Source organism: Staurois parvus, unplaced genomic scaffold (assembly GCF_062004578.1).
Source record: "Staurois parvus isolate SC_StPar_1 unplaced genomic scaffold, SC_StPar_1.0 ptg000340l, whole genome shotgun sequence".
Classification (NCBI taxonomy): Eukaryota; Metazoa; Chordata; class Amphibia; order Anura; family Ranidae; genus Staurois; species Staurois parvus.
In genome coordinates this window covers 5,186,045-5,210,952 of record NW_028318136.1, presented here as the reverse complement: position 1 = coordinate 5,210,952, position 24,908 = coordinate 5,186,045, and the positions used below count along the sequence as shown (strand labels likewise).

Genomic DNA, 24,908 nt, shown 5'->3' with positions numbered 1-24,908 from the left:
TATGCCAAATCTGTGGGTGCACTGTGGAAGCGGACAATCTCTCTAGTGGTTGCCGGGGCTTTTGTGTGCTTCTGGGGAGTGTTCTCCAGTAGACAGAGTATAAAGGTACAATATATCGGGTTAGGAATATTTATTCTGCCCTGGCCTATCACTGAGGGGTTTATGCGAGTTATGCGGGCTGGGGAACAGGATAAATATGTGGGGAGACCTTCCCTCCTTCTTTGTAAGAGTAATTAGGTAGCAAGGTCCAGTCCTTCCCTCCCAAGATGGTGCCTGGGAAAAGTGTAGCTCCCGAGATGTCCAATTTGTGCCTCCAAGGCCCTTTGCCTGCAGGTGGGGAAAGCTGAAGCTAAATAAGAGTTCTGTTTATATTGTTGCCCTTCTTGGCTTTAAGGTCCACAACTGAGTGAGAGAGGTCTGAAGAATCCTAACCTGGTCTTTGGCAGATGCTGAAGATACTTAAAGGTAGCTTGGTTGGACCTGCAGAGTTCGCACTAGCCTGTGGCAGAGGCATGAAGGTTCTACATTAGCTTGTGGAAGGCTTTAAGATACTGCATAAAAACATACTAACATAGAAGAATGACAGCAGAAAAAGACCATGTGGTCCTTCTAATCAGCCACATTTTTTAAAATGTATACTTGTGTAGCGCAGACCCCTGGCAGGCCCCACTGGTTTGCCCTAGGTTCTCTTCCAAGAATGGGAGTACAAACAGCCAAACACAAAACAACTCAGTCTCTCATGGCCAGGTCTTTTTATGCTTTAATGTTTGTTGAGCTTTGATGGGGTGCAGGGTAAGCTTTGGGATACTCCACATTTTAGTGTACAAAGTAACTGGAGGACATTTATTGCCCTGTCTACTCTCTTCAGGATAACTCTCCTCTTGGCAAACAACAGGAGAACAGTAACCCTAGGATTCCAAGTAAAGGGAAGGTCCCAGTTCAGCAGCGCTGGAACAGATATTCATGGGGTTAAAGCAGCAAATAGTCACTAGGATCCCACATCCAGGCCTATACTCACAATGTACCCATATATGTTGATGCCTCCCTCCAATATCAGCCAGACATGTCTCTTGTGAGTCTCCAGGCCAGTTCCTTAGTGAGTCCCCCTGATTTGGCTCCAACTATTTCCAGCAAATTGGCCCCTAAGCTCTCACATTGCTTGGACCTTGATGACCTGCCCAGCAGGGTAGCAGCCCTCTAGGCTGTGATCTTTTCCTCCTGGACAAGAACCCTGCTGAGCCAGGCCCCAAACTATTTATGCACTCCTCATCCACCCAGTGGGCACCCCCTAGGGTGATACAATATAAATATTCAGGCAAAGGCTCTGCCTCTTCCCGTCCATTACATTCTAGAATCCACTAAAAGGCAGGGGGGAAGAAGTTGAACCAGCAGCCAAAAATAGTCACACACCACTCCAATGAGGACCTGAAGAGCTAAATTTAACTGAGCCTCTCTAACAACCTATTCTAGGGGGGCACTACGCATGTTGTTTTTTTTTCCTTTGTTTTCATCAGTGTATAGATCTATGTTTGTTGACTTACTCACTACATCTGCTGGAAGTCTATTCCAAACATCAACTTACCTGGGAAGATACTATAAAATAGAAATAATTTTTGCTGCTGATTTTAAGTATCCTGTACCCCTAACCATCTCTCCCTAGACATCTGGGCCAATGCATTATTGAAAAGAAGATTGGAGGCCTAAAAGTCTTTTCATCAGCCACCATTGGTGGGTCAGTGAAAGCCTGGGAACAGATAGTAGGCAGGTCTCCAGCAGGGAAAGCAGGAGAGCCCATTCAAATCCAGCAGCTCTCAAAGGAGTTATTTCTCTCTCTTTTTTTCATATATATGCACATTATTGAAATATGAGGATCCACTGATCTCCAGTGAAATTAGTGGTGGATTTTATCGGCAGGCTGAGAATGGGCTGTCATCCAAATTCGATTGCTTTACTGCAAAAGAGAATTGTGAAATTGTTGCCTTTACTATGCTAACAGGGTAGCCTGTATTGGCTGAGCAGAACAACAAATGTTTGAACAGATATATACACACACATCATATAGAGGTTTTTTTTTAGCTTCTGCTAAAAATAGCTGTTCTTTGCTACTGCCTTATGTTATTCAACATACCGGTGAAACTCGAAAAATTTGAATATTGTGCAAACGTTCATTTATTTCAGTAATGCAACTTAAAAGGTGAAACTAATATATGAGATAGACTCATTACATGCAAAGCAAGATAGTTCAAGCTGTGATTTGTCATAATTGTGATGATTATGGCTTACAGCTCAAGAAAACTCCAAATCCACAATCTCAGAAAATGAGAATATTGTGAAAAGGTGCAATATTCTCGGCTTAAAGTGTCCCACTCTAATCAGCTAATTAAGCCATAACACCTGCAAAGGGTTCCTGAGCCTTTAAATGGTCTCTCAGTCTGGTTCAGTAGGAATCACAATCATGGGAAAGACTGCTGACCTGACAGTTGTGCAGAAAACCATCATTGACACCCTCCATAAGGAGGGAAAGCCTCAAAAGGAAATTGCAAAAGAAGTTGCATGTTCCCAAAGTGCTGTATCAAAGCACATTAAAAGAAAGTTATGTGGAAGGGAAAAGTGTGGAAGAAAAAGGTGCACAAGCAGCAGGGATCACCGCAGCCTGGAGAGGATTGTCAGGAAAAGGCCATTCAAAAGTGTTGGACTTTCACAAGGAGTGGACTGAGGCTGGGGTCAGTGCATCAAGAGCCACCACACACAGACGGATCCTGGACATGGGCTTCAAATGTCGTATTCCTCTTGTCAAGCCGCTCCTGAACAACAAACAACATCAGTAGCGTCTTACCTGGGCTAAAGAAAAATAGACCTGGTCTGTTTCTCAGTGGTCCAAAGTCCTCTTTTCTGATGAGAGCAACTTTTGCATCTCATTTGGAAACCAAGAACCCAGAGTATGGAGGAAGAATGGAGAGGCACACACTGCAAGATGCTTGAAGTCCAGTGTGAAGTTTCCACAGTCTGTGTTGATTTGGGGAGCCATGTCATCTGCTGGTGTTGGTCCACTGTGCTTCATTAAGTCCAGGGTCAACGCAGCCGTCTACCAGGAGATTTTGGAGCACTTCATGCTTCCTTCCGCAGATGAGCTTTATGGGGATGCTGACTTCATTTTCCAGCAGGACTTGGCACCTGCCCACACTGCCAAAAGCACCAAAACCTGGTTCAAAGACCATGGGATTACTGTGCTTGATTGGCCAGCAAATTCGCCTGACCTGAACCCCATAGAGAATTTATGAGGCATTGCCAAGAGAAAGATGAGAGACATGAGACTGAACAATGCAGAAGAGCTGAAGGCCGCTGTTGAAGCATTCTGGTCTTCCATAACACCTCAGCAGTGCCACAGGCTGATAGCTTCCATGCCACGCCGCATTGAGGCAGTAATTGCTGCAAAAAGGGCCCAAACCAAGTACTGAGTACATATGCATGCTTATACTTTTCAGAGGTCCGATGTTCTATGTACAATCCTTGTTTTATTGATTGCATGTAATATTCTAATTTTCCGAGATTGTGGATTTGGGGTTTTCATGAGCTATAAGCCATAATCATCACAATTATGACAAATCACGGCTTGAACTATCTTGCTTTGCATGTATTGAGTCTATCTCATATATTAGCTTCACCTTTTAAGTTGCATTACTGAAATAAATAAACTTTTGCACGATATTCTAATTTTTCGAGTTTCACCTGCATATCAGACTTTTTCCACCAGGATCCTGTAGTTTATAGTTACAAGCTCATGTCTCATGTGTTCATTACAAAATTAAGTTTATTTAGCAAATATTGTTCTTAACAATCACAGAGGCTTTTATAACTCGCATTGTAACACACACATTATACAGTACTGTCCATTAAAGGATACATACAGTAAATATGAAACAGATCCTTTTCCCCACAATGGTTACAAAATCAAGTAAAAACAAGTCAGTAGGCATCACAAAACTTTCAAAAATCACAAGTTTCTCACTAATACACAATAGAGGTACAGCCTGCTGTTTACATTGCAAGTACTATACAGAGAGGGCTATAGTAACATTATATATATGTATGTGTGTAGAGGTGCAGTTTTTGAAGTGTAAGGCAGATGTGTTGCTATGCACCAACATGCTTTTCCTTTGCACACTGACATGCATTATTATGGATTTTTGATTTTAAGATTTAGGTTGGATAGGGTAAACAAACATCAACCAGGGCTTGCTCATACTTGTTACTAAGACATCAACACATTTGTTCTAAAGTTTCACTAAAAATGATCAATGAATACTGTATTACATGGTGTTCATACTCACTCAGTCACTATGGGATTTGTTTTCTGTAGTCTTCAAAAAACCTGGTTGATCCTGCTGTTCTCTGTCTCCCGCTTCTGTCCATGTCCCCACTGCAGAATTTGCAGAGCAGTGTTGGCAGCTAGTGCACATGCTCAGTGTTCAGTGTATTTCTACCTTGAGCATTTCCTCCCTTTCACATCTGAGCAACCCATGTGACTACAGAGTCACACATGTGGGTGTATACACAGTGGTAAATGACAGCCTACTCCCTCCCTCCTCTTTCTCATTAATCAACTAAACACAATGGAAGTGTGATATTACATCTTGATTGATGGAGGCTTCATCAATCAAGGGTGTAACACAGCCTGTGACTGGCAGAAATCTGGCCACACCAAAAATAATACGGATTCCATTTCAAATGTATGCTTGTATGACAATTTAAAGCAGTTCAATGACATTCATTATTTATTTTTACTCTTTCTTTACCTACTTATTACTACACCGGCTGTTGCCAGTGTCATGTGACCAATCACAGCAGGTCACATGTCAATTGTATACAATGTATGGCTTCCTGTAATGCCATCCATTGTCTACAATTATGTTGTTAGCTGTGACTGGTCAAGGCAGTCACATGATACAGACAGGGTCAATCACAGCCCATCTGTATCATGTGATCAGATTTACCCAATCACAGCTAATCACAACAAAAGACTGAATGAATCAGTTTCATTCAGTAACAATGATTGCAAATATCAATGAAATACATTGGTATTAGCAATCATCATGTGTTAAAAAAAAAATCCTGATCACTTGCCCAGAGTAGTTCAATATTACTATGATAACATTGTATTGCTTTGGTCACAGTGTGCTGAAAAATAAAATAGTAAAAAAAAAAAAATTAATAACAAATAAAAAAAATACTAGAAACATTTAAAAAAAAAATACAAATTCAATTATTATTATTTTCACCAAAGATATGTAGCAGAATACATTTTGACCTAAATTTATTAAGAAATGTTATTTATTTGAAAAATTTTATGACAGAAACGAAGAAAAGTGCATTTTTTTCAAAAGTTTCAGGTGTTTTTTGTTTTTTTTAGCAAAAAAATAAAAAACTTAGTGGTGATTAAATACCACCAAAAGAAAGTTCTATTTCTGTGAAAAAAATTATAAAAAGGTCATATGGGTACAGTGTTGCATGGCCGCGCAATTGTCATTCAAAGTGCAACAGCGCTGAAAACCTAAAATTGGCCTGGGCAGTAAGGGGGTGAAAGTGCCCGTTATTGAAGTGGTTAATGTTATAGTAATACATAGGCAAGCTGGAATTTAGAAAAAAAAAAGTGAATAAAAGTGAGCTCATCCTTTAAGCAGTTTGATATGCTGCTATTGGCATCTAAGGGACTCCCAATACTCCAAACTGTAAAAGTGCATTGGGGGCCCTTAGAAGTCAATAGCAGTGCATCAAAAAGCATATAACATGCTTCTTGATGTGTTTTGATGCGTTGGCAATTATAAGAAGACTTGGCCACTGGTTGTGTATCCTATCCACTCCAAATTCCAGATGAACAAAAACACTGGAAAAACGCATGAATCACGCATAGCAAATGTACAAAGGAAATGCACGTTGATGCATGACAACGCAAACATCTAACAGTCCAAAAAAATAAAAATACACATCTGTGCACACACAGATATAAATGGGCCATCAATGTTTTCAGAATTTCAGAATTTTGACTTCACTCTGACCTTCTAATCAGAACATTGGAACATACTGAAGTCAAAGACAGACATTTTTACGCTTGATCATTATGCCCTCTACTGGGCATTCTGCTAAATTTTCACTAATACTTCCTACAGCGATGATATTTTTGGATTTCCATTCACTTTAAATAATGAACTCAATAATTATTATTCCAACTTCATGTATTTTTGTAGCCCCGATGAAGGGGGGTTTTTGGTCCCCAAGACACATTGGGGGAGTTTTACAAAATCTGGTACACACTGAATCTGGTTCAACTGTGCATAGTATCCTCCCGTACCACTATCCCCTCCCTCCTAGATTGTAAGCTCCAAGGAGCAGGGCCCTCGAAACCCCTCGTGTATTGCATTGTATTGTTATTGTACTGTCTCATGTATTGTCTCCCATTGTAATGTACAGCGCTGAGCGAACTATTGGCGTTATATAAATACTGTATAATAATAATAATAACCAATCAGCTTCTAGTTTTTATTGTCAAAGCCTAATTGAACAAGCTGAAGTTAGAAGCTGATTGGTTGCTGTGCACAGTTGCACCACATTCTGTGTGCTTTCCTGTTGTCACCTGTGATACCCATAAAGGACTTTGCTCTTTTCAGCATGTGTCTGCATATACAGTGGGGCAAAAAAGTATTTAGTCAGCCACCAATTGTGCAAGTTCTCCCACTTAAAAAGATGAGAGAGGCCTGTAATTGGCATCATAGGTAGATCTCAACTATGAGAGACAAAATGAGAAACAAAATCCAGACAATCACATTGGCTGATTTGGAAAGAATTTATTTGCAAATTATGGTGGAAAATAAGTATTTGGTCACCTACAAACAAGCAAGATTTCTGGCTCTCACAGACCTGTACCTTCTTCTTTAAGAGGCTCCTCTGTCCTGCACTCATTACCTGTATAAATGGCACCTGTTTGAACTTGTTATCAGTATAAAAGACGCCTGTCCACAACCTCAAACAGTCATACGCCAAACTCCACTATGGTGAAGACCAAAGAGCTGTCAAAGGACACCAGAAACAAAATTGTAGACCTGCACCAGGCTGGGAAGACTGAATCTGCAATAGGCAAGCAGCTTGGTGTGAACAAATCAACTGTGGGAGCAATAATTAGAAAATGGAAGACATACAAGACCACTGATAATCTCCCTCGATCTGGGGCTCCATGCAAGATCTCACCCCGTGGGGTCAAAATGATCACAAGAACGGTGAGCAGTAATCCCAGGACCACACGGGGGGACCTAGTGAATGACCTGCAGAGAGCTGGGACCAACGTAACAAAGGCTACCATCAGTAACACACTACGCTGCCAGGGACTCAGATCCTGCAGTGCCAGACGTGTCCCCCTGCTTAAGCCAATACATGTCCGGGCCCGGCTGAAGTTTGCTAGAGAGCATTTGGATGATCCAGAAGAAGATTGGGAGAATGTCATATGGTCAGATGAAACCAAAATAGAACTGTTTGGTAGAAACACAACTCGTCGTGTTTGGAGAAGATAGAATGCTGAGTTGCATCCAAAGAACACCATACCTACTGTGAAACATGGGGGTGGCAACATCATGCTTTGCGGCTGTTTCTCCGCAAAGGGACCAGGACGACTGATCCATGTACAGGACAGAATGAATGGGGCCATGTATCGTGAGATTTTGAGTGCAAACCTCCTTCCATCAGCAAGGGCATTGAAGATGAAACGTGGCTGGGTCTTCCAACATGACAATGATCCCAAATATACCGCCTGGGCAACGAAGGAGTGGCTTCGTAAGAAGCATTTCAAGGTCCTGGAGTGGCCTAGCCAGTCTCCAGATCTCAACCCCATAGAAAATCTTTGGAGGGAGTTGAAAGTCCGTGTTGTCCAGCGACAGCCCCAAAACATCACTGCTCTAGAGGAGATCTGCATGGAGGATGGGCCAACATACCAGCAACATACCAGACTTAAAGGAAACGTTTGACCTCTGTCATTGCCAACAAAGGATATATAACAAAGTATTGAGATGAACTTTTGATATTGACCAAATACTTATTTTCCACCATAATTTGCAAATAAATTATTTCCAAATCAGCAAATGTGGTTGTCTGGATTTTTTTTCTCATTTTGTTTCTCATAGTTGAGGTCTACCTATGATGCCAATTACAGGCCTCTCTCATCTTTTTAAGTGGGAGAACTTGCACAATTGGTGGCTGACTAAATACTTTTTTGCCCCACTGTATTTCTCAATTTGGATGACCCCCTTATCTTTGGGATTCAATGCTTTGAGAAGAGCAGCCACTAGGCTCAATTAAAGGCTCATTTGGATGGTTTGAACATGTGAATCCAGCGCCTCACCTACATCATCTTCTCAGACTAACATTTTTTAGCAGAATCATCGAAAAATTAGTTAATTCCATGATCAGTGGGAAGTGTCTTAACCCATTTAGGCCATAACGCAAAATTAAAATTTTGACTTAGGGTCCTTTCACACGGGCATTCCGTTTTTTTTTCATTGGCTCGGTCACATTTTTTACAAGAAAAAACAGATCAGTTTCTCATCATTTTATTTCAGATATTTATTTATTTCAGATACTTGTATAGCGCTGTCAATTTACGTAGCGCTTTGCATATATATATTGTACATTTATGTCAGTCCCTAACCCTCAAGGAGCGTACAATCTAAGCTCCCTAACTCACATTCATGCATACATATACTAGGGCCAATTTAGACAGGATCCAATTAACCTACCAGCATGTCTTTGGAGTGTGGAAGAAAACCGGAGTACCTGGAGGAAACCCACACAGGCACAGGGAGAACATGCAAACTCCAGACAGGAGGTGCCGTGGTTGGGATTCCAACCAACAACCCTAGTACTGCCGGGCAGAAGTGCTAACCATTTAGCCACTGTGCTGCGCATTTTCTCATCAGTTTTTACATTAGTTTTTTATATCCTTTACCAATGCAAAAAGAGATGCAAAAACAGATCGTATATCCGTTTACATCCCTTTACATCTGTTTATAGTCTGTTTTTTTTTTACAGAAGAAATACAGGGTTTTCTTCCGTTCAAAAACTGAATGTTAACGGATGCGGACATTAACGGATGTAAACAGATGATCATCCATCTACATCTGCTAGTTCATAGAAATACATGGGTGTCCGATTTTCATTAGTAAACGGACAGATGAAAAATGGCCATACGGAACGCCCGTGTGAAAGGACCCTAAAGCAGTGTGTGGGCAAAGTACACCTTTGATCTTCCTGCCAGTAGCTACCACTATCTTTTGGAAACAATACAGGGATGCTGATATGATATGCCTGCATAATTTATTAGGGGTACAGAGTAACAGGAATGGTTGGGACAAATAAGGTATTACCATAAATACTAATATACTAAAAATTAAAAAAAGTAAAATATATAAAAATTAAATGACAAAATGCCACAATATAGCAATGGTGTGCCGAAATAAAGTTCTCAATTAATTGCATATGCAGTCTATAAGTTTATCTCATAGTGAAGATTTATGACAAATGTAACTGCATATCCATGCATGCATACAATTCTTGAACCCAGGGGCGGACTGACAACTCATGGGGCCCCCCGGGCAATAGGGGATCATGGGGCCCTGTGTCCTTGCCCAAACTCAAAAAAGCCTATGAAAAAGGTACCAGGGGCATCTCATGGGGCCCCCTACTGACCCCGGGCCCTCAGGCAGTGCCTGAGTTTCCAAATGGTCAGTCCACCCCTGCTTGAACCATTAAAGTGTTACTAAACCCACAACAGTAACATCAGTCTGTATATGCAGCAGGGGCAGACTGACAACTCATGGGGCCCCTGGGCAATAGGGGATCATGGGGGCCCTGTGTCCTTGCCCAAACTCAAAAAAGCCTAGGAAAAAGGTACCAGGGGCATCTTATGGGGCCCCCCACTGACCCCGGGCCCTCGGGCAGTGCCCGAGTTTCCAAATGGTCAGTCCACCCCTGATATGCAGTAAAGCATGCTTGTTATACTCACTGTGGAACCTAAGGGGTTAATCCTCTGCACTGCGTAAAAAGGCTGTTTGATCCTGTTTTCTCTGATCCTCCCCTTCTTCTACTGCCCCCTATCCATCTACTGATAGTACAGAGCTCTAGGAGTCACTATGCACATGCTCAGTTTAGTGTGTATTGTTAGAGAGTTTTTTTTTCTTTATGTGATCAGCACAGGGCCAATCAGCACTGTCCAGACAGAGGTTAGGGGTCCCGCAGCCTCATAGAGGAGCATGAAAACTCCTCCTGCAAGTTTTAACCAGTGTTCTGCTGCACACTGATAGATGTCACAAGACTGCTGATGAGAAAAGGTATTTAGCAGTTTATATGGAAATGGAAATGGAAATTGCATTTCCATGTTCTGTGTACTGTGGGAGACCAGATATAATGAATGCAGGGTCCGGGGAGACCAGATATAATGAATGCAGGGTTCTGGGTTTAGTAACACTTTAAGTGCTGTTATCCCAAAAAACACTGATGCTCATGCCCATGCCAAAATTGTGATTCCTCCCGTGTCACCACAGTGCTCACAATGCTCTCACCTTAAACATATGACCCACATACAATGTAAGGTCATATAATGCGTGCAGTATGTGGCATTTTAGCAATGATTTTGTTTATTTCACTTTTTGTAATTTTTAGTATATTAGTTTTTATGGCGGTACCTTATTTATGCACAATACTGTTGTTATATGTGTATACGTGGAGGTTGTTATTTCAGTCATGGTAGCACAGAACCATTTATAGTGTGCAGTTTTAGTAGTCTTTGTGGGAACACAATAGGTGTTAGCAGCTGCCATATTATTATTTTATTTATTATTTTGGTTGTTTTTTTGGTAGCGCAGGAGTTAGTTCTTACTCTATTACTAATAAGAGCCTGTTGCAAAGAGCTGGACTTGCTGCAGTGATAATTTATTCAGCGCTTACTGGGTAAGTCCACCCAAAAATGATATTTTAGCTATATGTTAAGCTGGTTGGCTGAGACAACCCCTGGTTTGTTATATGTTTTGGATACTCTGATTGTGAGATCTCCTTGCCATAATTCCTAACTACTTAAGAGTTTTGAGTGTTCTCCACCTTTGCAAATTTTAGAACCACCATTTAAATCTAATAAGAGTAGATTAGAGTATGGGAACCCCATAATTGCTACAGCAGGTGTTCAAACCCAAGACCAAGAGGTCTCACCACTAGAGTTCCCAAGAGATATATAAAATGGACAGGTGGTTTAACTCTCCAGCTCTACCAAAACCTGCAACATTAGTTCTGGTGGACTTTTACTTGCAGGAATGTTTCTGACTTCGACTTAGACCAATGTTCCTGTAAGCTCTTTTGCTGAATAGGTCACATGAAGATTTTATGAATACTTCAACATGTCTGCTACTGGCTCATTCACACCAGGTGCATTGCTGTTTTTGACATCACATTCTCAGTGCTGCTAGTTTTATGAGCAAGTCTTTGAAGGTTTGGAAAGGCTGCTTGCAGTGGTTTAACCACTAGGATTAAAGTTAAAATATTTTAAGGGTTCAAATAAATGTTAGGGGTTTAGGTAGGGGGAAGGTGTTTTAGAGTTAGGGACATCTTTTAGCTGGTTGAATCTTGAAAGAGACAGTTCTCCTTTCAGAAAGGTTAATAACTTAAGAACAATATGTTTGCTTCACACTAAAAGAACCAATCAATAATTAATCCACCACAGTCTAGAACAAATATTTACCTCTGTAAAAAAAAAAAAAAAAAAGAATGACACATTTTTCCAGGGACGAGAAGCAGTTCGGCCACTGTCCTTTGTCCAATATCAAGTTCCAAGAACAATGTAGTCTTATTTTGGGGGTTACAAACAGAAATGGCTTAAAAGGCAAATCCACCAAAATCAAAAGCATTGAAATCCTGGTCCATGCCCTCAAAATCAACATCATACTGGCCGCCCTCTACATCTGCTGAGGGGTGATACCCTAACTCCCGAAAATCTGGAGACGCAGGTTCAATAACACGGGACCCATGACTTGAGGTGACCATGTATCCCAGGGTTGGTCCAGCTGCAGCTCCACCCATAAGCACACATGCCGTCTTCACACCCCAGTGCAGCTGGGAACCATGGCGGAGGCAGTGGGGTGGGCACTTCTGTTTACAGTGAGCTGTCCTACCTGTAGGAAGCAACAGGAGTTAATGAGAGCTGCTATGAAAAAAAGAGACTCGCAGTAAAGGTATCACTTACCTTCCTTCTCTTGACTTTTATCCTTACTCTGGCCAGAAACATCACTAAAACAGCATCTTCGGATGGGTGATGTAGTGTGGAGCATACAGCTGGTTGGGGAGAGTGGAGGCTGGTACAGACTCTAGAAGAAAGTTTACAGGTTTGTCTTCTACAAAAAGACAGTAACTACAAAAAGGAAAGCTAACTATTAATATGCTAAAAATTCTAAAGAACAAATGCCAATGCTATTTTTATGTAAAAAAAAATTAAATTGAAGCACCACACCATTGCTAAAGAGGCCACATACATTTTTATTCCATTAAAAGTCAGGGGTACAATCCAAAAACTAGGCAACGTGCTTCAGGGGTCAAGAGCACCTCCTTCCTCAGGGCTAGAAGGAACATAAGAAGATCTGCATAGCATTCTGGTATCAATGTCACAAGTTAGCTTGCAGCCTCTTGTGTGTTTATTCTTACCTCCTTGCTGCTCTTGATTCCTTCACATGTGTGTTTGTCTGTGCTCACCTGCGGGCGCCGTCTGCTATTCCCTGGGTATTATGTCCTTCCCTTTCATCACTTCCTGGGCCTCCTACTAGCTGGCTTGTCTATTTAAGACATGCTCAGTCTGTCCCACTTTGCCTGAGCAACTTCATGTTGTTGGAGCTCCCTTGTGTTTCCGCTGTGAAGCTTGTGTTGTATATCTGTGTACCTACCCCGGCTTTGTTTGTGACCTTGCTTGTTTTCCGCCTGTCCTGACCTCGGTTTGCCCATTGGATTCCCTGTGTCTTCTCCCGTTGTACCCTGCTCCCGCTAGTGATCTCCTCCACCTCAGCCGGGTGTACCTGGGGGCTGCGACCTGATCCCAGCCTGCTGCAAGTCCATCCCCACCATCAGGGGCCCTGGTGAACAAGCAGGCTGGGGCTTAGACTCCGCGCCCTTGGGAACCCCAAGCTGTGGACCTATAGAGCTCACTACCATAGGCGTTGACAGTCAATACAATATCCCTGGGGTCATAATTAAAACCTATTCAATAGTATTGAATATTACTATTGAATATTAGGTTTTAATTATTATATTATTATATTGTATTGATATCAGATTGATATGGAGATGTCATTTATAGCCCTAATGAAAGGGGGGCTTTTGGATCCCAAAAACAGCATTGGCTACTTTTTGAATTGTACCCCTGAGAATAAAGTTGTATCTGGACCTCTTAGCAGTGGTGTGGCGCTTCAATTTAAATTTTTGCTATATCATACTACAAGCCAAGTTGGCTGTGGAGATCCTCTGGGATGTAGAAGCCGCCTACCTGGGAACCAGATCATTTGCACCAACATCAATACCTTAAGATGTATTTTCTCAGGTAAAGTGCACTGAAGTTTGGTGTAAAACAATTTGCTGCAAAAGAAGGCTAAGAATGGTAGGCACTGCCTCGTGGTGCCTACAAGTACCTGTACTAATCTTAAAATCAGTTTCTGTGTCCTTATAGAGCTCCTTGTTTCTCAGGCGTAAGACGTACACAGTATCGTGACTTCTGCTCGATTGTCTGAGCCTGACACTATGTTAGAGTGTCAAGGGTCTGATTTCACCTTAAATTGGGCCTTCCACGACAAACATGACATGGCTATTTATTGGTGGACCCCTCCTAAATACCTAAATGCTACATTAAAATTTAATAAACTATGGGTATAAAAGTTAGTTAACATACTCACTTCTCCCCTGGCATCCATAATGCACCATTTATCTGAAATAATCCTGTAGAATGACGAGTAACATAGATGTTGCCAAATGGAATTTTTTCAATTTTGCCCAACTATGAATTTAATCAACTATGAATTGCTAATCAGGCAACCCACTGCCAACATCTCCTGTTAAACAATTAAATATTGATGTTAGATCAAAAACTGGTTTCAAATGATTAGGGCCCATTCACATTATGTGCGGTAACCTGAATTAACCTGCACAGATCAAAACAGGCTCGGGCACAAATGTTTCCTATGTTCTCTGTTCACATCACAGCGTTGCTTTGATATAGGTTGCATGCTGCATTTTTCTGCAATGCACCACAGCTCATCTGAAGTCACCTTTAGGCATTGCAGTGCATTGAATGACATTTCTGAAAAGGTAAAAACCAAGGCAAGGCACCACCCTTCACCACCATACACAATGGACACCAGTCTGCACAATAAATCAAACCGTCTGACTGGGGTGAATGATCCCTTAACTACATGCCGCCCAGCCACTGTACATATATGGCGGCAGGGCGACACTCACAGGCAAAACCACGTTTTAAGACTTGTGTTTTGTAAACAAATAGGGGGCGTGCGCGAGGCGCCGCCCTATCTGTCCTGTGGATCACCGCCGCAGATGTCAGTTGCCGGGTCACAGCCGCTCATTAGCGGCTATGTTCCGCCGATCGGCGGCAAACAGTGACAGACAGCACAGCTGCAGTAGCTGTGCTGTCTGTCACTTCCCTGTCAGCTCGAGGATGAGCTGATCGAGAAAGAACAGTTTCTCTTTTTCAAACAGCCTTGTCCCGCCCAGTACACCCCCCGCCCCCTAGTAAAACACTCCCCCCACTCCTATAACCCTTCCCTGCAAAATAAAGTTAACCCCTTCCTCCCCATTGCCATTAGTACAGTGTCGGTTTTTTTTTTTTTTGCACTGATCACTGTATTAGTGTTTTTGGGGATGTCAGTGACCCCAAGTCAGTACCCCCCAATGTCAGAATGTCCGCCGCAGTCCCGCAGTCCGGCCATAAGTCACTGGTCGCTGCCATAAGTCCCTGATCGCCGCCATAATTCGCTGATCACCGCCATTATTAGTATAAAAAAAACCCCTAAAAATCCCAGTATCTTTCCCGCCATTTGTAAACGCTATAACTTTCACGTAAACCAATTAATTTACACGTATCGGGTTTTTTTTTTAGCAAAGACGTGTCGCAGAATGCATTTTGGCAGAAATTTATGACTAAATTTGATTTTTGCATTTTTTTTTACTGGACATGTTTTATAGCAAAAAGTCCAAAATATTGTTTTTTTTCCTCAAAATTGTCAGCTTTTTTTTTATAGCGCAAAAAATAAAAACCGCACAGGTGATCAAATACCACCAAACGAAAGCTCAATTTGTGGGGAAAAAAAGGATATAAATTTCATTTATGTACCATATTGCATGACCGCGCAATTGTCCATTAAACTAGCGCAGCACTGTATAGCAGAAAAATGGCATAAGTTGCAGTATTTATACCATAGTTTGTAAACGCTATAACTTCCACACAAAGCAATCAATATACACTCATTGGGATTTTGTTTACCAAAAACATGTAGCAGAATACATTTTGGCCTAAATTTATAACCAACTTTGAGTTTACTATATATTTTTTATAGCTGAAAGTAAAAAATATTGTTTTTCTTCAAAATTTTTGGCCTTTTTATGTTTATAGCGTGAAAAATAAAAAGCGCACAGATGATCAAATACCACCGAAAGAAAGCTCTATTTGTGTGAAAAAAAGGACGTAAATTGTGTTTGGGTGCAGCATTGCATGACCGCGCAATTATCAGTTGAATTAGTGCAGCACTGAGTAGCAAAAAGAGGCCTGGTCATTAGGGGGGTAAATCCTCTGGAGCTCAAGTGGTTAAGCCGGCTATATATGGATTGAAATTAGATTAAGAATCGATCCATGCATGGGCAGGCTGATTGTACCCAAATTAAGTACCCAAGTCGATCCATCAATCAACTTGAGTACAACCAGCCTGCTGGATTTTTCTGCATACACTTACTGCTGGTGGCTATAGCCGCTAACAGTAATTGTGCTCTGCCAGCTGGGAAGGCTCCCTGAGCAACACCCCCTCCCCAATCACAACAACAAGAACAATAGAGCTGTGGGAAGCATTCAACATGTTGATGGGGGAATGAAGTGATTTTCTATCCTTCCACCTGTGGTGAAAGAAAAGACAATCAAATTATCTATGGGCTGCCTTACATGGGCTGCCTTACAGTTACAGTAATTGCTGCCAGAATTAGGGGATTATATATAAAATGCGGTCAAAATGCTTTGTCCAAAGCAAGAAATTAGCTTCAAACTGTCATTTCTCTAGTTCTGGTCTGAAAATGAGCCAATGAATTTGAATAGTTGCTATGGGCATCAAGAAAATTTACTGTTAGCAAGCTTTGTACCCCCACAAAAAAACAAAACAAAATGTACTGATTTTCTAAATTTCCATTAGGGTTACCGGTATGTTTTGACAAAAGAATACTTAGCTGAGTTATTCTGTCAGAAACTGTCACCCAACGCCACTGCCTATGTCAACTTTCCAGAAAGGCAAGTCAATCAAATGCTATACTTGGGGCAGAACGTATTATAGGACAAAGACACACTAATACACACGAGTACGATTTACAAAGCTAACAGACGAGAATAATAATACTTCTTTTCAAAAAAGCAACAGTTATTTTCAGCCCTAAAGCTGAGCCCAATAAGATTTAAAAATGAAAGTCACAAGTTTAAAATAAAGGTTCTTGTTCATGTGATACAGCATTGTCAATTGACCCTATAATCGAAAAATATATATTTTGAAAGTGGAAACAAAGGCTACAGTTATTTAGCATGGCAAAAATGTGGTTTTACTGACCTCTTTCACTTTCCGCAGGATATTTATCCATTTGCTACAAAGGAAACAGTAAAAGGACTAAATTCATTATTGTAAATCTCTTAAATCTATTAACAGAACTGTTACTAAGCCATATACTATGCACGATATTCTACAAATTCTACTATCTTAATACAGTATTGATGCAGGATACGGATATATATAAAATTAAATAGCCAAGTGCTTGACTACAAAAATATGGGGAAGGAGACATTGTTCTCTTTATAGTTAGCTTACTTTTACTCTTTACGGAAATGCTGGATAATGTGATACACTGTGCCCTCCAGCCAGCAGGGGAGAACTATTAACAATCCTTAAGATTTCTATGCAGGACACTGAAGGTCATAGGAATTGAAGTCTGGGACATCAATAACAGAATAGGATTCATGAACTTGCATACTACAGTCCCACAGGACCATGAGGAGGAAGGGGAGGAGCGATATAGCTATTAAGAGATTGAATGAAAAGTTTTGTGCAGTAGTTTTATGCCGCTGTCGTTATCATTCATACCCTTATCTTTTCTAAAGGAGCCCCTAGCAACCTGTGGAGGAACCCTGATTGAGAAAGGCTACCCAGTCCTCCCCACCAATCTATATGTAGCAATACCTCTGTAGGAGTTGCTGAAGATTTGGCCTCCCCTATAGTCTTGCATAGCCAGGCAAAATGCATTTCCCATACAGACTTGCATCCAGGAAACAGTAACCAGTCCTTGAGCTTCTTTTTTGGGGGGGATTTTATTGGGGGTATTGAATTTGGATGCGGTAAGGGGTGTATGGGAAGCCCAATGGTATGGCACCAAAGGACAATCTTCCTGAACTATGTACAAGTCTCTTTAACAGCAAAGAACATGCTAGCCAGCATCTCCTGTAGTACCACCCCAGACCCTAGATACTCCTTATCCACCTGTTCTGGGTGAATCCCTGGGCAGGGGATCCAGTGCCTGTCACTTTAAATACTAGACAGCCCCGGGTAGCAGCTAATCCATTTTCCCACCAGTGTGCTCCTTCCCCTTCCTGGACCAGGGGGTGCAGGCCTACTCACTCAGTCCTCTTCCTATGAGCTGCTGGGTCTGTGGCTACTCTTAGGCCTTCTGCTGGGCTGCTCCTTCCCTGCTGAATAGGTGGTCCTCACTCTGAGAGCTGGTGAAGTCCTGAGCTTTTCTCCTTCTAAGATCCTCTGACTGTAGTTGAGCCCCTCTCCATCTGGGCCCCCTCCCAGGCTCCTGCTCTCCTGCCTCACTTCTCTATCTTCCACCTGGACTCTCTCCTGCCACTGAGCAGGCTCTCTCACTCTTAAGGACTGTCCTGGCCCCAAGCCAAGCCTCCTTTTGGGGATTGGTCAGGATCCCTTGAAAGTGCAAATCAGCAACTCCTCACTGGGTTTTCTCTAAAACTCTAAATCACGGGGAAGTCCCAGAGAGCTGTTCTGCAGAGCCTCTCAGCCCCTGACTGAAATTTGACCCCCTGACTATTACACCTGGGCTGTTACTCAGCACTTCTAACGGAGAATTAGAACTCTAGCTCCCCTTAGCTACATTTAAGCAATTAGATGAATAGTCCAGGACTACTAACAATCCAAATACCTGCATTCCTTTGAGTCCGGAGCCAGGAGCAGTAGTGTTTTTCCATCGCTCAGAGACAATCCTAAACAGCTGCTCTTCTGCGTGCCAGCTGGCAGCTTGGGCATTTCTCCCAGCTCATTGCCCTCTAATATTGCTTGGCATCGAGAAAGTAATGGGATCTCCAGGTCAGCTGAGGAATCGGCATCCCGGGACACGAGAAGGCTACCTTCCTGTGTAAGTTGGAGATAACGTTCTTTCCACTGCTTGAAAAGAAATCCACCTATGGAGAAAAAAACATATGCCTTCAGTTGACAAGAAACACATAAGTGAACTAACCCATACCAAAATGTCAGAATTTATCTTTAGGAGGTCCAGGTGTATAGAAGTTTTTTGACCTTACCACAACCATACTGCTACTTAAACAACACACACACACACACACACACACATAGCACAGTGGTGTGCTTCCTAAATGTTCTTAGCATATCTAAATTTTTTGCTATCTTGGATGGTTGTGGAGTATATGTGGATGATCCCGCACACAGTCCAAGGTTCCAAAAAATATTATCCACACAAAGGCATACGTCTAAAAGCCTGCATATGCTAAGACCTCAGATCTTTACTGAGATTTTAGTTTTAATAGCAATATTGTTTGTGCAAGTGACGCTGTTATTACAACTAAGAGTTCAGTAAAGATTTGAGATCTGTAACCTCTGGCATGCTGGTCCTTTTCAGAAATTTGGATTCTCACTGTGGGGGTTGTTCACCCTCTTTAAAGCATGAAAGGGGTGGATTTTTACTCATGGTTTTATTGCTGTCTGTGTCCCTACTGGAATTTTTTGTGATCTCTATTTTTCATTGTCACTGATACGTGGAGCCGAAACGTACTTTTGTGGCACTATACAGTGCAAATTTTGTAGCACATATATGTTTTTTGTCTATTCTGGTGTGATGCCTCACTGCAATTCATATGCAATATGCATTAAAATGTTACACACAGAGCAATGATGCAAAGCACAAGAACAGCAAGCTGTGAACAGGCCCTGAAAATTAGAGAAAAATCTAAAATTATGAGCTGTCACAAAAACAAGAATAAAGGAGAAATCCTCCAACATGGACTCTTCTGGTGTATGTGTGCATACGTGTGTGCGTGTACAATGAGATATAGAGTAATAGAAGAAAAAAATTTTTAATAAGAGACCAAATCTACTGGATGAAATAAACACTTTAATATACAATATTCCTTATGTAAAAAAAAGAAAAAATTTTCCAAAAATTTTTTCTTGTTTTGACTATAATAAATAAACAAAGGTAACGTGTACAAAACCGCTATACATTTCACATAAAACCCTATTTCTGTGTACGGTCCATAAGTATTGATGTATATGGGACAGCCCTTTGATCCTCTTATCTCACTGCTGATTGACAACAATTTTTATTTGTAGGCAGAGAGTATGTGACCTAGACTGACTATGATAGGAGATTTAATTAATAGCACAATTAAGTTGTTTTTTTTTACCTAAAAAACATTTGATTTGGTAATTCTGACATGTGCCCTACTGATTCAGGTGACATATGAATTTTAGATCCACCAAATTCTTCAATTTATTTTTAATTTATGTCATCAACCTCTCTCCACCCCATGTAAAAAAAAAAAAAAAAAATCCAAGTTCTGTGCATTTTCAAGTGGACCTTTTAGGATGCCCGAGCCTGGACGCAGCTGATTTCATCCAGACTTGAACATCCATTCAAAACCGCAGCTATCTGCTCTGTGTGTGGACACAATAACGGTGGCTACTGTCAGCCTGTCATTAGTTTAAATAAGCTCAGTGGCCACTGCTATTCATATGCCCCTGTCGTTGCAGCTGCATGAATTCGCTGATTCTTGCTGTTGGAATCCACAGGCTGCCTATAACCGGCCGGTTGTATATGGTCTAACTCAGGGGCGGACTGACAACTCGTGGGGCCCCCGGGCAATAGGGGATCATGGGGCCCCTGTGTCCTTGCCCAAACTCAAAAAAACCTATGAAAAAGGTACCAGGGACATCTCATGGGGCCCCCTACTGACCCCAGGCCCTCGAGCAGTGCCCAAGTTTCCAAATGGTCAGTCCGCCCCTGGTCTAACTGTAACAGATGCAAAGTTAGAAGCAATAGCACAAACATAGACTCTTTACTGCAATGTCCCTGAGACTCACTCAGGGTATTGTGGCTGCATAGCATAGTTTTTATAAGACTTTATAGCAACAGAGTCAAGCTGAGGATCTCTACTTCAGTAAAACAGTTCAGAACGCTGTTACTTGCCCTTATCCTCATAAACTGCATCTCTTTTAGTGAAGTTCAGGGTATCTCTGGTAACACAGGTGAACAGCTGGAGAGATCCAAAGCCTAGGAATGAAGCACCACCCCACAGGAACTGCAGTACTCTGTTAGCAATCGGGAAGTAGTTGTTCCCCACTGGAGAAGCTGTGTGCTACTAGGCTCCTGCCCAGCTGCTTGCATGCCAGTTCTGACAGTGGAGAATCTCTTACCTAGCTGCAGATCATTTTCCTAGGTACCTCTGTTTCAATAGGTGTGGCCTCTCTGAACTGCTGAGGAAGGGGAGCAGAGAAACTTATCTTCCCTGGACATGTCTAGGAACCAGGGGCGGACTGACAACTCATGGGGCCCCTGGGCAATAGGGGATCATGGGGCCCCTGTGTCCTTGCATAAACTCAAAAAAGCCTATGAAAAGGTACCAGGGGAATCTCATGGGGCCCCCTACTGATCCCAGGCCCTCGGGCAATGCCCGAGTTTCCAGATGGTCAGTCCACCCCTGGTAGGAACCCAGGAAGTTGTGGGAAAAGGAATTAAATGGGCCTGCACCTGCATCTAAACATGATGAGTAAATGGACACTCTGCTACATTTTACCCCTCTTGAAGTTGCTGTCCCTGTCAAGTTTGCAGACTATTCAAATTCATCTTGTGCAAAGTATACAAGGGACCTCCTAAAGTTAGGTCTCTGGGAGCGTATCAAGAGTTAAATCTCAGTTTCATCTGAGGAAAAGAGGTTCTACCTTTAGCATGTCCGTGGATGGTGGGTCAAAGGGCTTCACAGCAGGAGCATAGACCTGAGCAGTGAGACCATTGGGCTGGGTTTTGACAGGATACATGGCATCTCCAGGGGGCCTTAGATATAATAATGAAATAGTAGGAGGCAGCCACTATCTGTGAAACCCATTATGGATACGTGAAAACCCATTATGTGCCTCTCTGTGGGTGTCAGTGAGTTGGAAGATTTTATGGTGTTGGAGTCTCGGGTTTTCCTTTCTTCTAGATATCATGGAGTAGCATGCCTGGAATGGGCTGTTGTAGAGCAACTCCAGGGACTTCTTCCTATGGTGTTTGCAGATTTTCTTGCTTGTATGCTGCCTTACGTCAGCCTAGTGCTCTGTCCCCAGATTTAAATTCAAAGTTTAATGTTTACAAATCTCTCTGCTCCATTCAGGACTAACCTGATATATACTGTTGGACCACAGAATTGTTTCTACTCCTGAATACAGAAAATTGGAGTGTGTTTAAATTTCTGTGCGCACTGCGGTCCATCAATCTGTGGGTCCCACAAGTGTATGGCCAAACATAACATGCTAAGGGGAGTGGCCTGATGCCAAACAGACTATATGGTTATATTTCCAAACCACTGCAGGTAAGTAATGGGTCAATTTCCTTAATTTCCCACAAGCTAAGCCTCTTAGCAGTTGTATTATGGTGCAATTGAAACTTTCACATGCCCCACTGCCTTGTGGGTGGTACAGAAGGGTAGTGTGCAACCTATTAATGTCAAGTGAGTGGCATCATTCTTAAAATAACACACTTTCAAAACAGGGTCCCTGGCATGAAGGCATCTTCTGTGGACAGCCATAAAAAGGCAATCGTATTTCCACATCACCTGGGTGGTGGGTTTGTTTTTTGATCATGGGTTTGTACTGGTAAAGTGGTCCACCCTATTTATAATGTGATGGTATCTGTCACCTGAAATGTCCAGTGTAAGAAAGTTGATGGTCAGTATTTCCATGTGTACCAAGTCAGAGGTGGAATTTTTGCCCCAAAACTCTTTGACAGTGAACAGACCACACAGTGTCTGCAGTTATTCAACCATCTTGGACATGATATGTTGCCAGCACGCCAACATGCTTATTTCAAAGTGCAAAGCTCTTATTTAATCAAAAATACAATGTTTCAGGCCAGCTCAAAGGCATATGGTGTGGTCTGGGAGGTCCTGAAATGGATTCTTATATGATTGTTGTTTGCAGAGTGGATTTAGTTTTTCTGACAGCAGATGATCTTGGTAATTGTAGTCCTATAGCCAATACATCCTGTATTCCTGAGTGTTGATTGAACTGCAACTACCAGAGAGCTGGGGAACAAGGAGGATGCTGGCAAAGCAGTTATATTTTACAACAAGGGACTGGATCTTGGCACAGGATTCAGAGCTGAAAACAGGGGGACTGCCGTTCTCCTACAGAGATAGATTGCTGGCCTACTGCTGCGGGACTCATCACTCTGGGACCGTACCAGCATCTCTGCATCGGGACTGTCATTTTCCGGTCTTCACACAGACATATCTGCTCGCCATAAGGCTGTAACTCTGCACATCACTGCAAACAGCCAAGAGCTTGGCCAAGAACTCTGTTCCTAGTAGACAGAAATGAAGAAAATGTGTTTTTTGCACAAACTTTTCGGTCTTTTTTCGTTAATTTAGCAAAAAAATTAAAAACCCAGTGGTGAATGAATACCACCAAAAGAAAGCTCTAGTTGTTTGGACAAAATGATAAAAATGTATTTTGGGTGCAGTGTTGCATGACCGCACAATTGCCATTCAAAGTGCAAGAGCCTGGGCAGGAAAGGGTAAAATTGCCCGGTATTAAAGTGGTTAACATTGTTCACTGCACCTGCCTGCAGTCTAGCACAGTTCAGGAATCTCCAGAAAACAAAAGTATTCTTAGGAGAACCTCTCTTTTGACCTTTTATTCCTCTTTTTTTTCCTTGTCCCTGCTCACCTGGAGCACCACTGGCTCACATAGAAAATAAGTATTTATTTCCTATTATCATTAGCAACACCTAGTGGCAATGCAGTATTTATTTTCCTGATTTTTTTTGAATGAAGAACACCTGACATAGATAAAAAATAACCTAGTAAATTTTGATTTTACCAGCATCTGTGCAGAACAAATGTACGTGCAAATTTCCAGGATTTTGATCCCTTTAAGTAGAAAGTTTTCCAAAGGAACTCAACTCTCTGTAATGACAAGACATAATGGAATCCCAGGTCTTTAGACTAATTGTGAAATATTCATTAAATTCAGCAGAGGTCTGTCTGTCCCAGACTTATAAGACTCGGACTGCCCTCTCATTCTCATATTTAGTCTGAGCTCTCGGACATGTGTGGATTACAGGACGTTCCCAGAGCTCAGGAACAGTTTCTATGGATTAAAAAGCAATTATATCTGTAGCAGCAACACTAATCTTCAGCAGGACACACAATATACCCAGGCACTGAACAAGGGTGGAGAGATGATACCGGATCATGTACTATTCCTCTAGAGAAGCGATGGTGTGTAAAATGATTGGAATTAATACCATGGATACGTTTCATTTTTAAAAAATATGAGAAATGTTGACAAATAAAATATGAACCCCGTTTCACCAAGTGTGCGTTATATACCTAAATATATTTCTAAATGGTACATCAGTCTTTATTTCTAGTAACTGCACCCATGACAATGGTTTTGCAGAGCATTGTGGGTTTCTTAAAAGGACAGCACAGCAGTATTTGGCTGGTACACTGTTCACTTCTCCCTGAGATTGACTAAAATAACCACACTGACAACAAAGATGCTTTTAACTGCGTTGATACTTTATTATTTAACTTCCCTAGCGGTCTGATTATGTCAGTATTTCTGTGCTCAAAGCGGTACATTGTTTTCAATGGAAATATGCTGTTTTTTATTGTAGGCCTGTAATTCTTAGGAATAGGAACAAGAAAGGCAAAGTGAGTGCTACAATGAAGCTGCTGGGACACCAAATAGGTACCAAAAAACCTCCTAAGTCAATAATAACAATAAAGTGGGTGCAGCGCTGAGATCAAAATAGAAATAAAGTGCTACATAAACAACAAGTGCTGAATCATTCAAAATCAATTGCCAATATTATAAATAATTAAGTGCCAATAGGGCTATTGGTGACCATAAATAAATCATGAAATATAAAGTGACAAACGTGCTTGTGTAATGATCATATACAAAAGTCCAATAAGTGATCCAGTGTGTATGAATCTGGAGAGAACCGCTCAAGGTGGCTAAAGTGCTAATTGTGTGAAAGTCCAAATAATGAATGTGGGGATCCTCCAAGAGATCTCAGAATACGTGGTTCAACCTCCTATCTCCAAATAATAGGTGGTATATCTGGTAATA

At 41.7% G+C, this 24,908-nt stretch overlaps 1 protein-coding gene across 1 annotated transcript in view; it reads right to left on the bottom strand.

Moving 5' to 3' along the window:
• Positions 1 to 9,340: 9,340 nt before the first annotated feature.
• LOC149456979 (uncharacterized) overlaps positions 9,341 to 24,908 on the bottom strand; it is a 54,090-nt gene continuing 38,522 nt past the window's right edge. Inside the window, exons 2-5 of the mRNA XM_089684229.1 lie at positions 18,481 to 18,739; positions 16,881 to 16,914; positions 12,272 to 12,392; positions 9,341 to 12,200 (exon numbers count right to left, since the gene is read on the bottom strand). Of these exons, the coding sequence (XP_089540355.1) occupies positions 11,905 to 12,200; positions 12,272 to 12,392; positions 16,881 to 16,914; positions 18,481 to 18,739 (710 nt within the window). The 3' untranslated portion in view covers positions 9,341 to 11,904. The remainder of the gene's footprint in view (positions 12,201 to 12,271; positions 12,393 to 16,880; positions 16,915 to 18,480; positions 18,740 to 24,908) is intronic.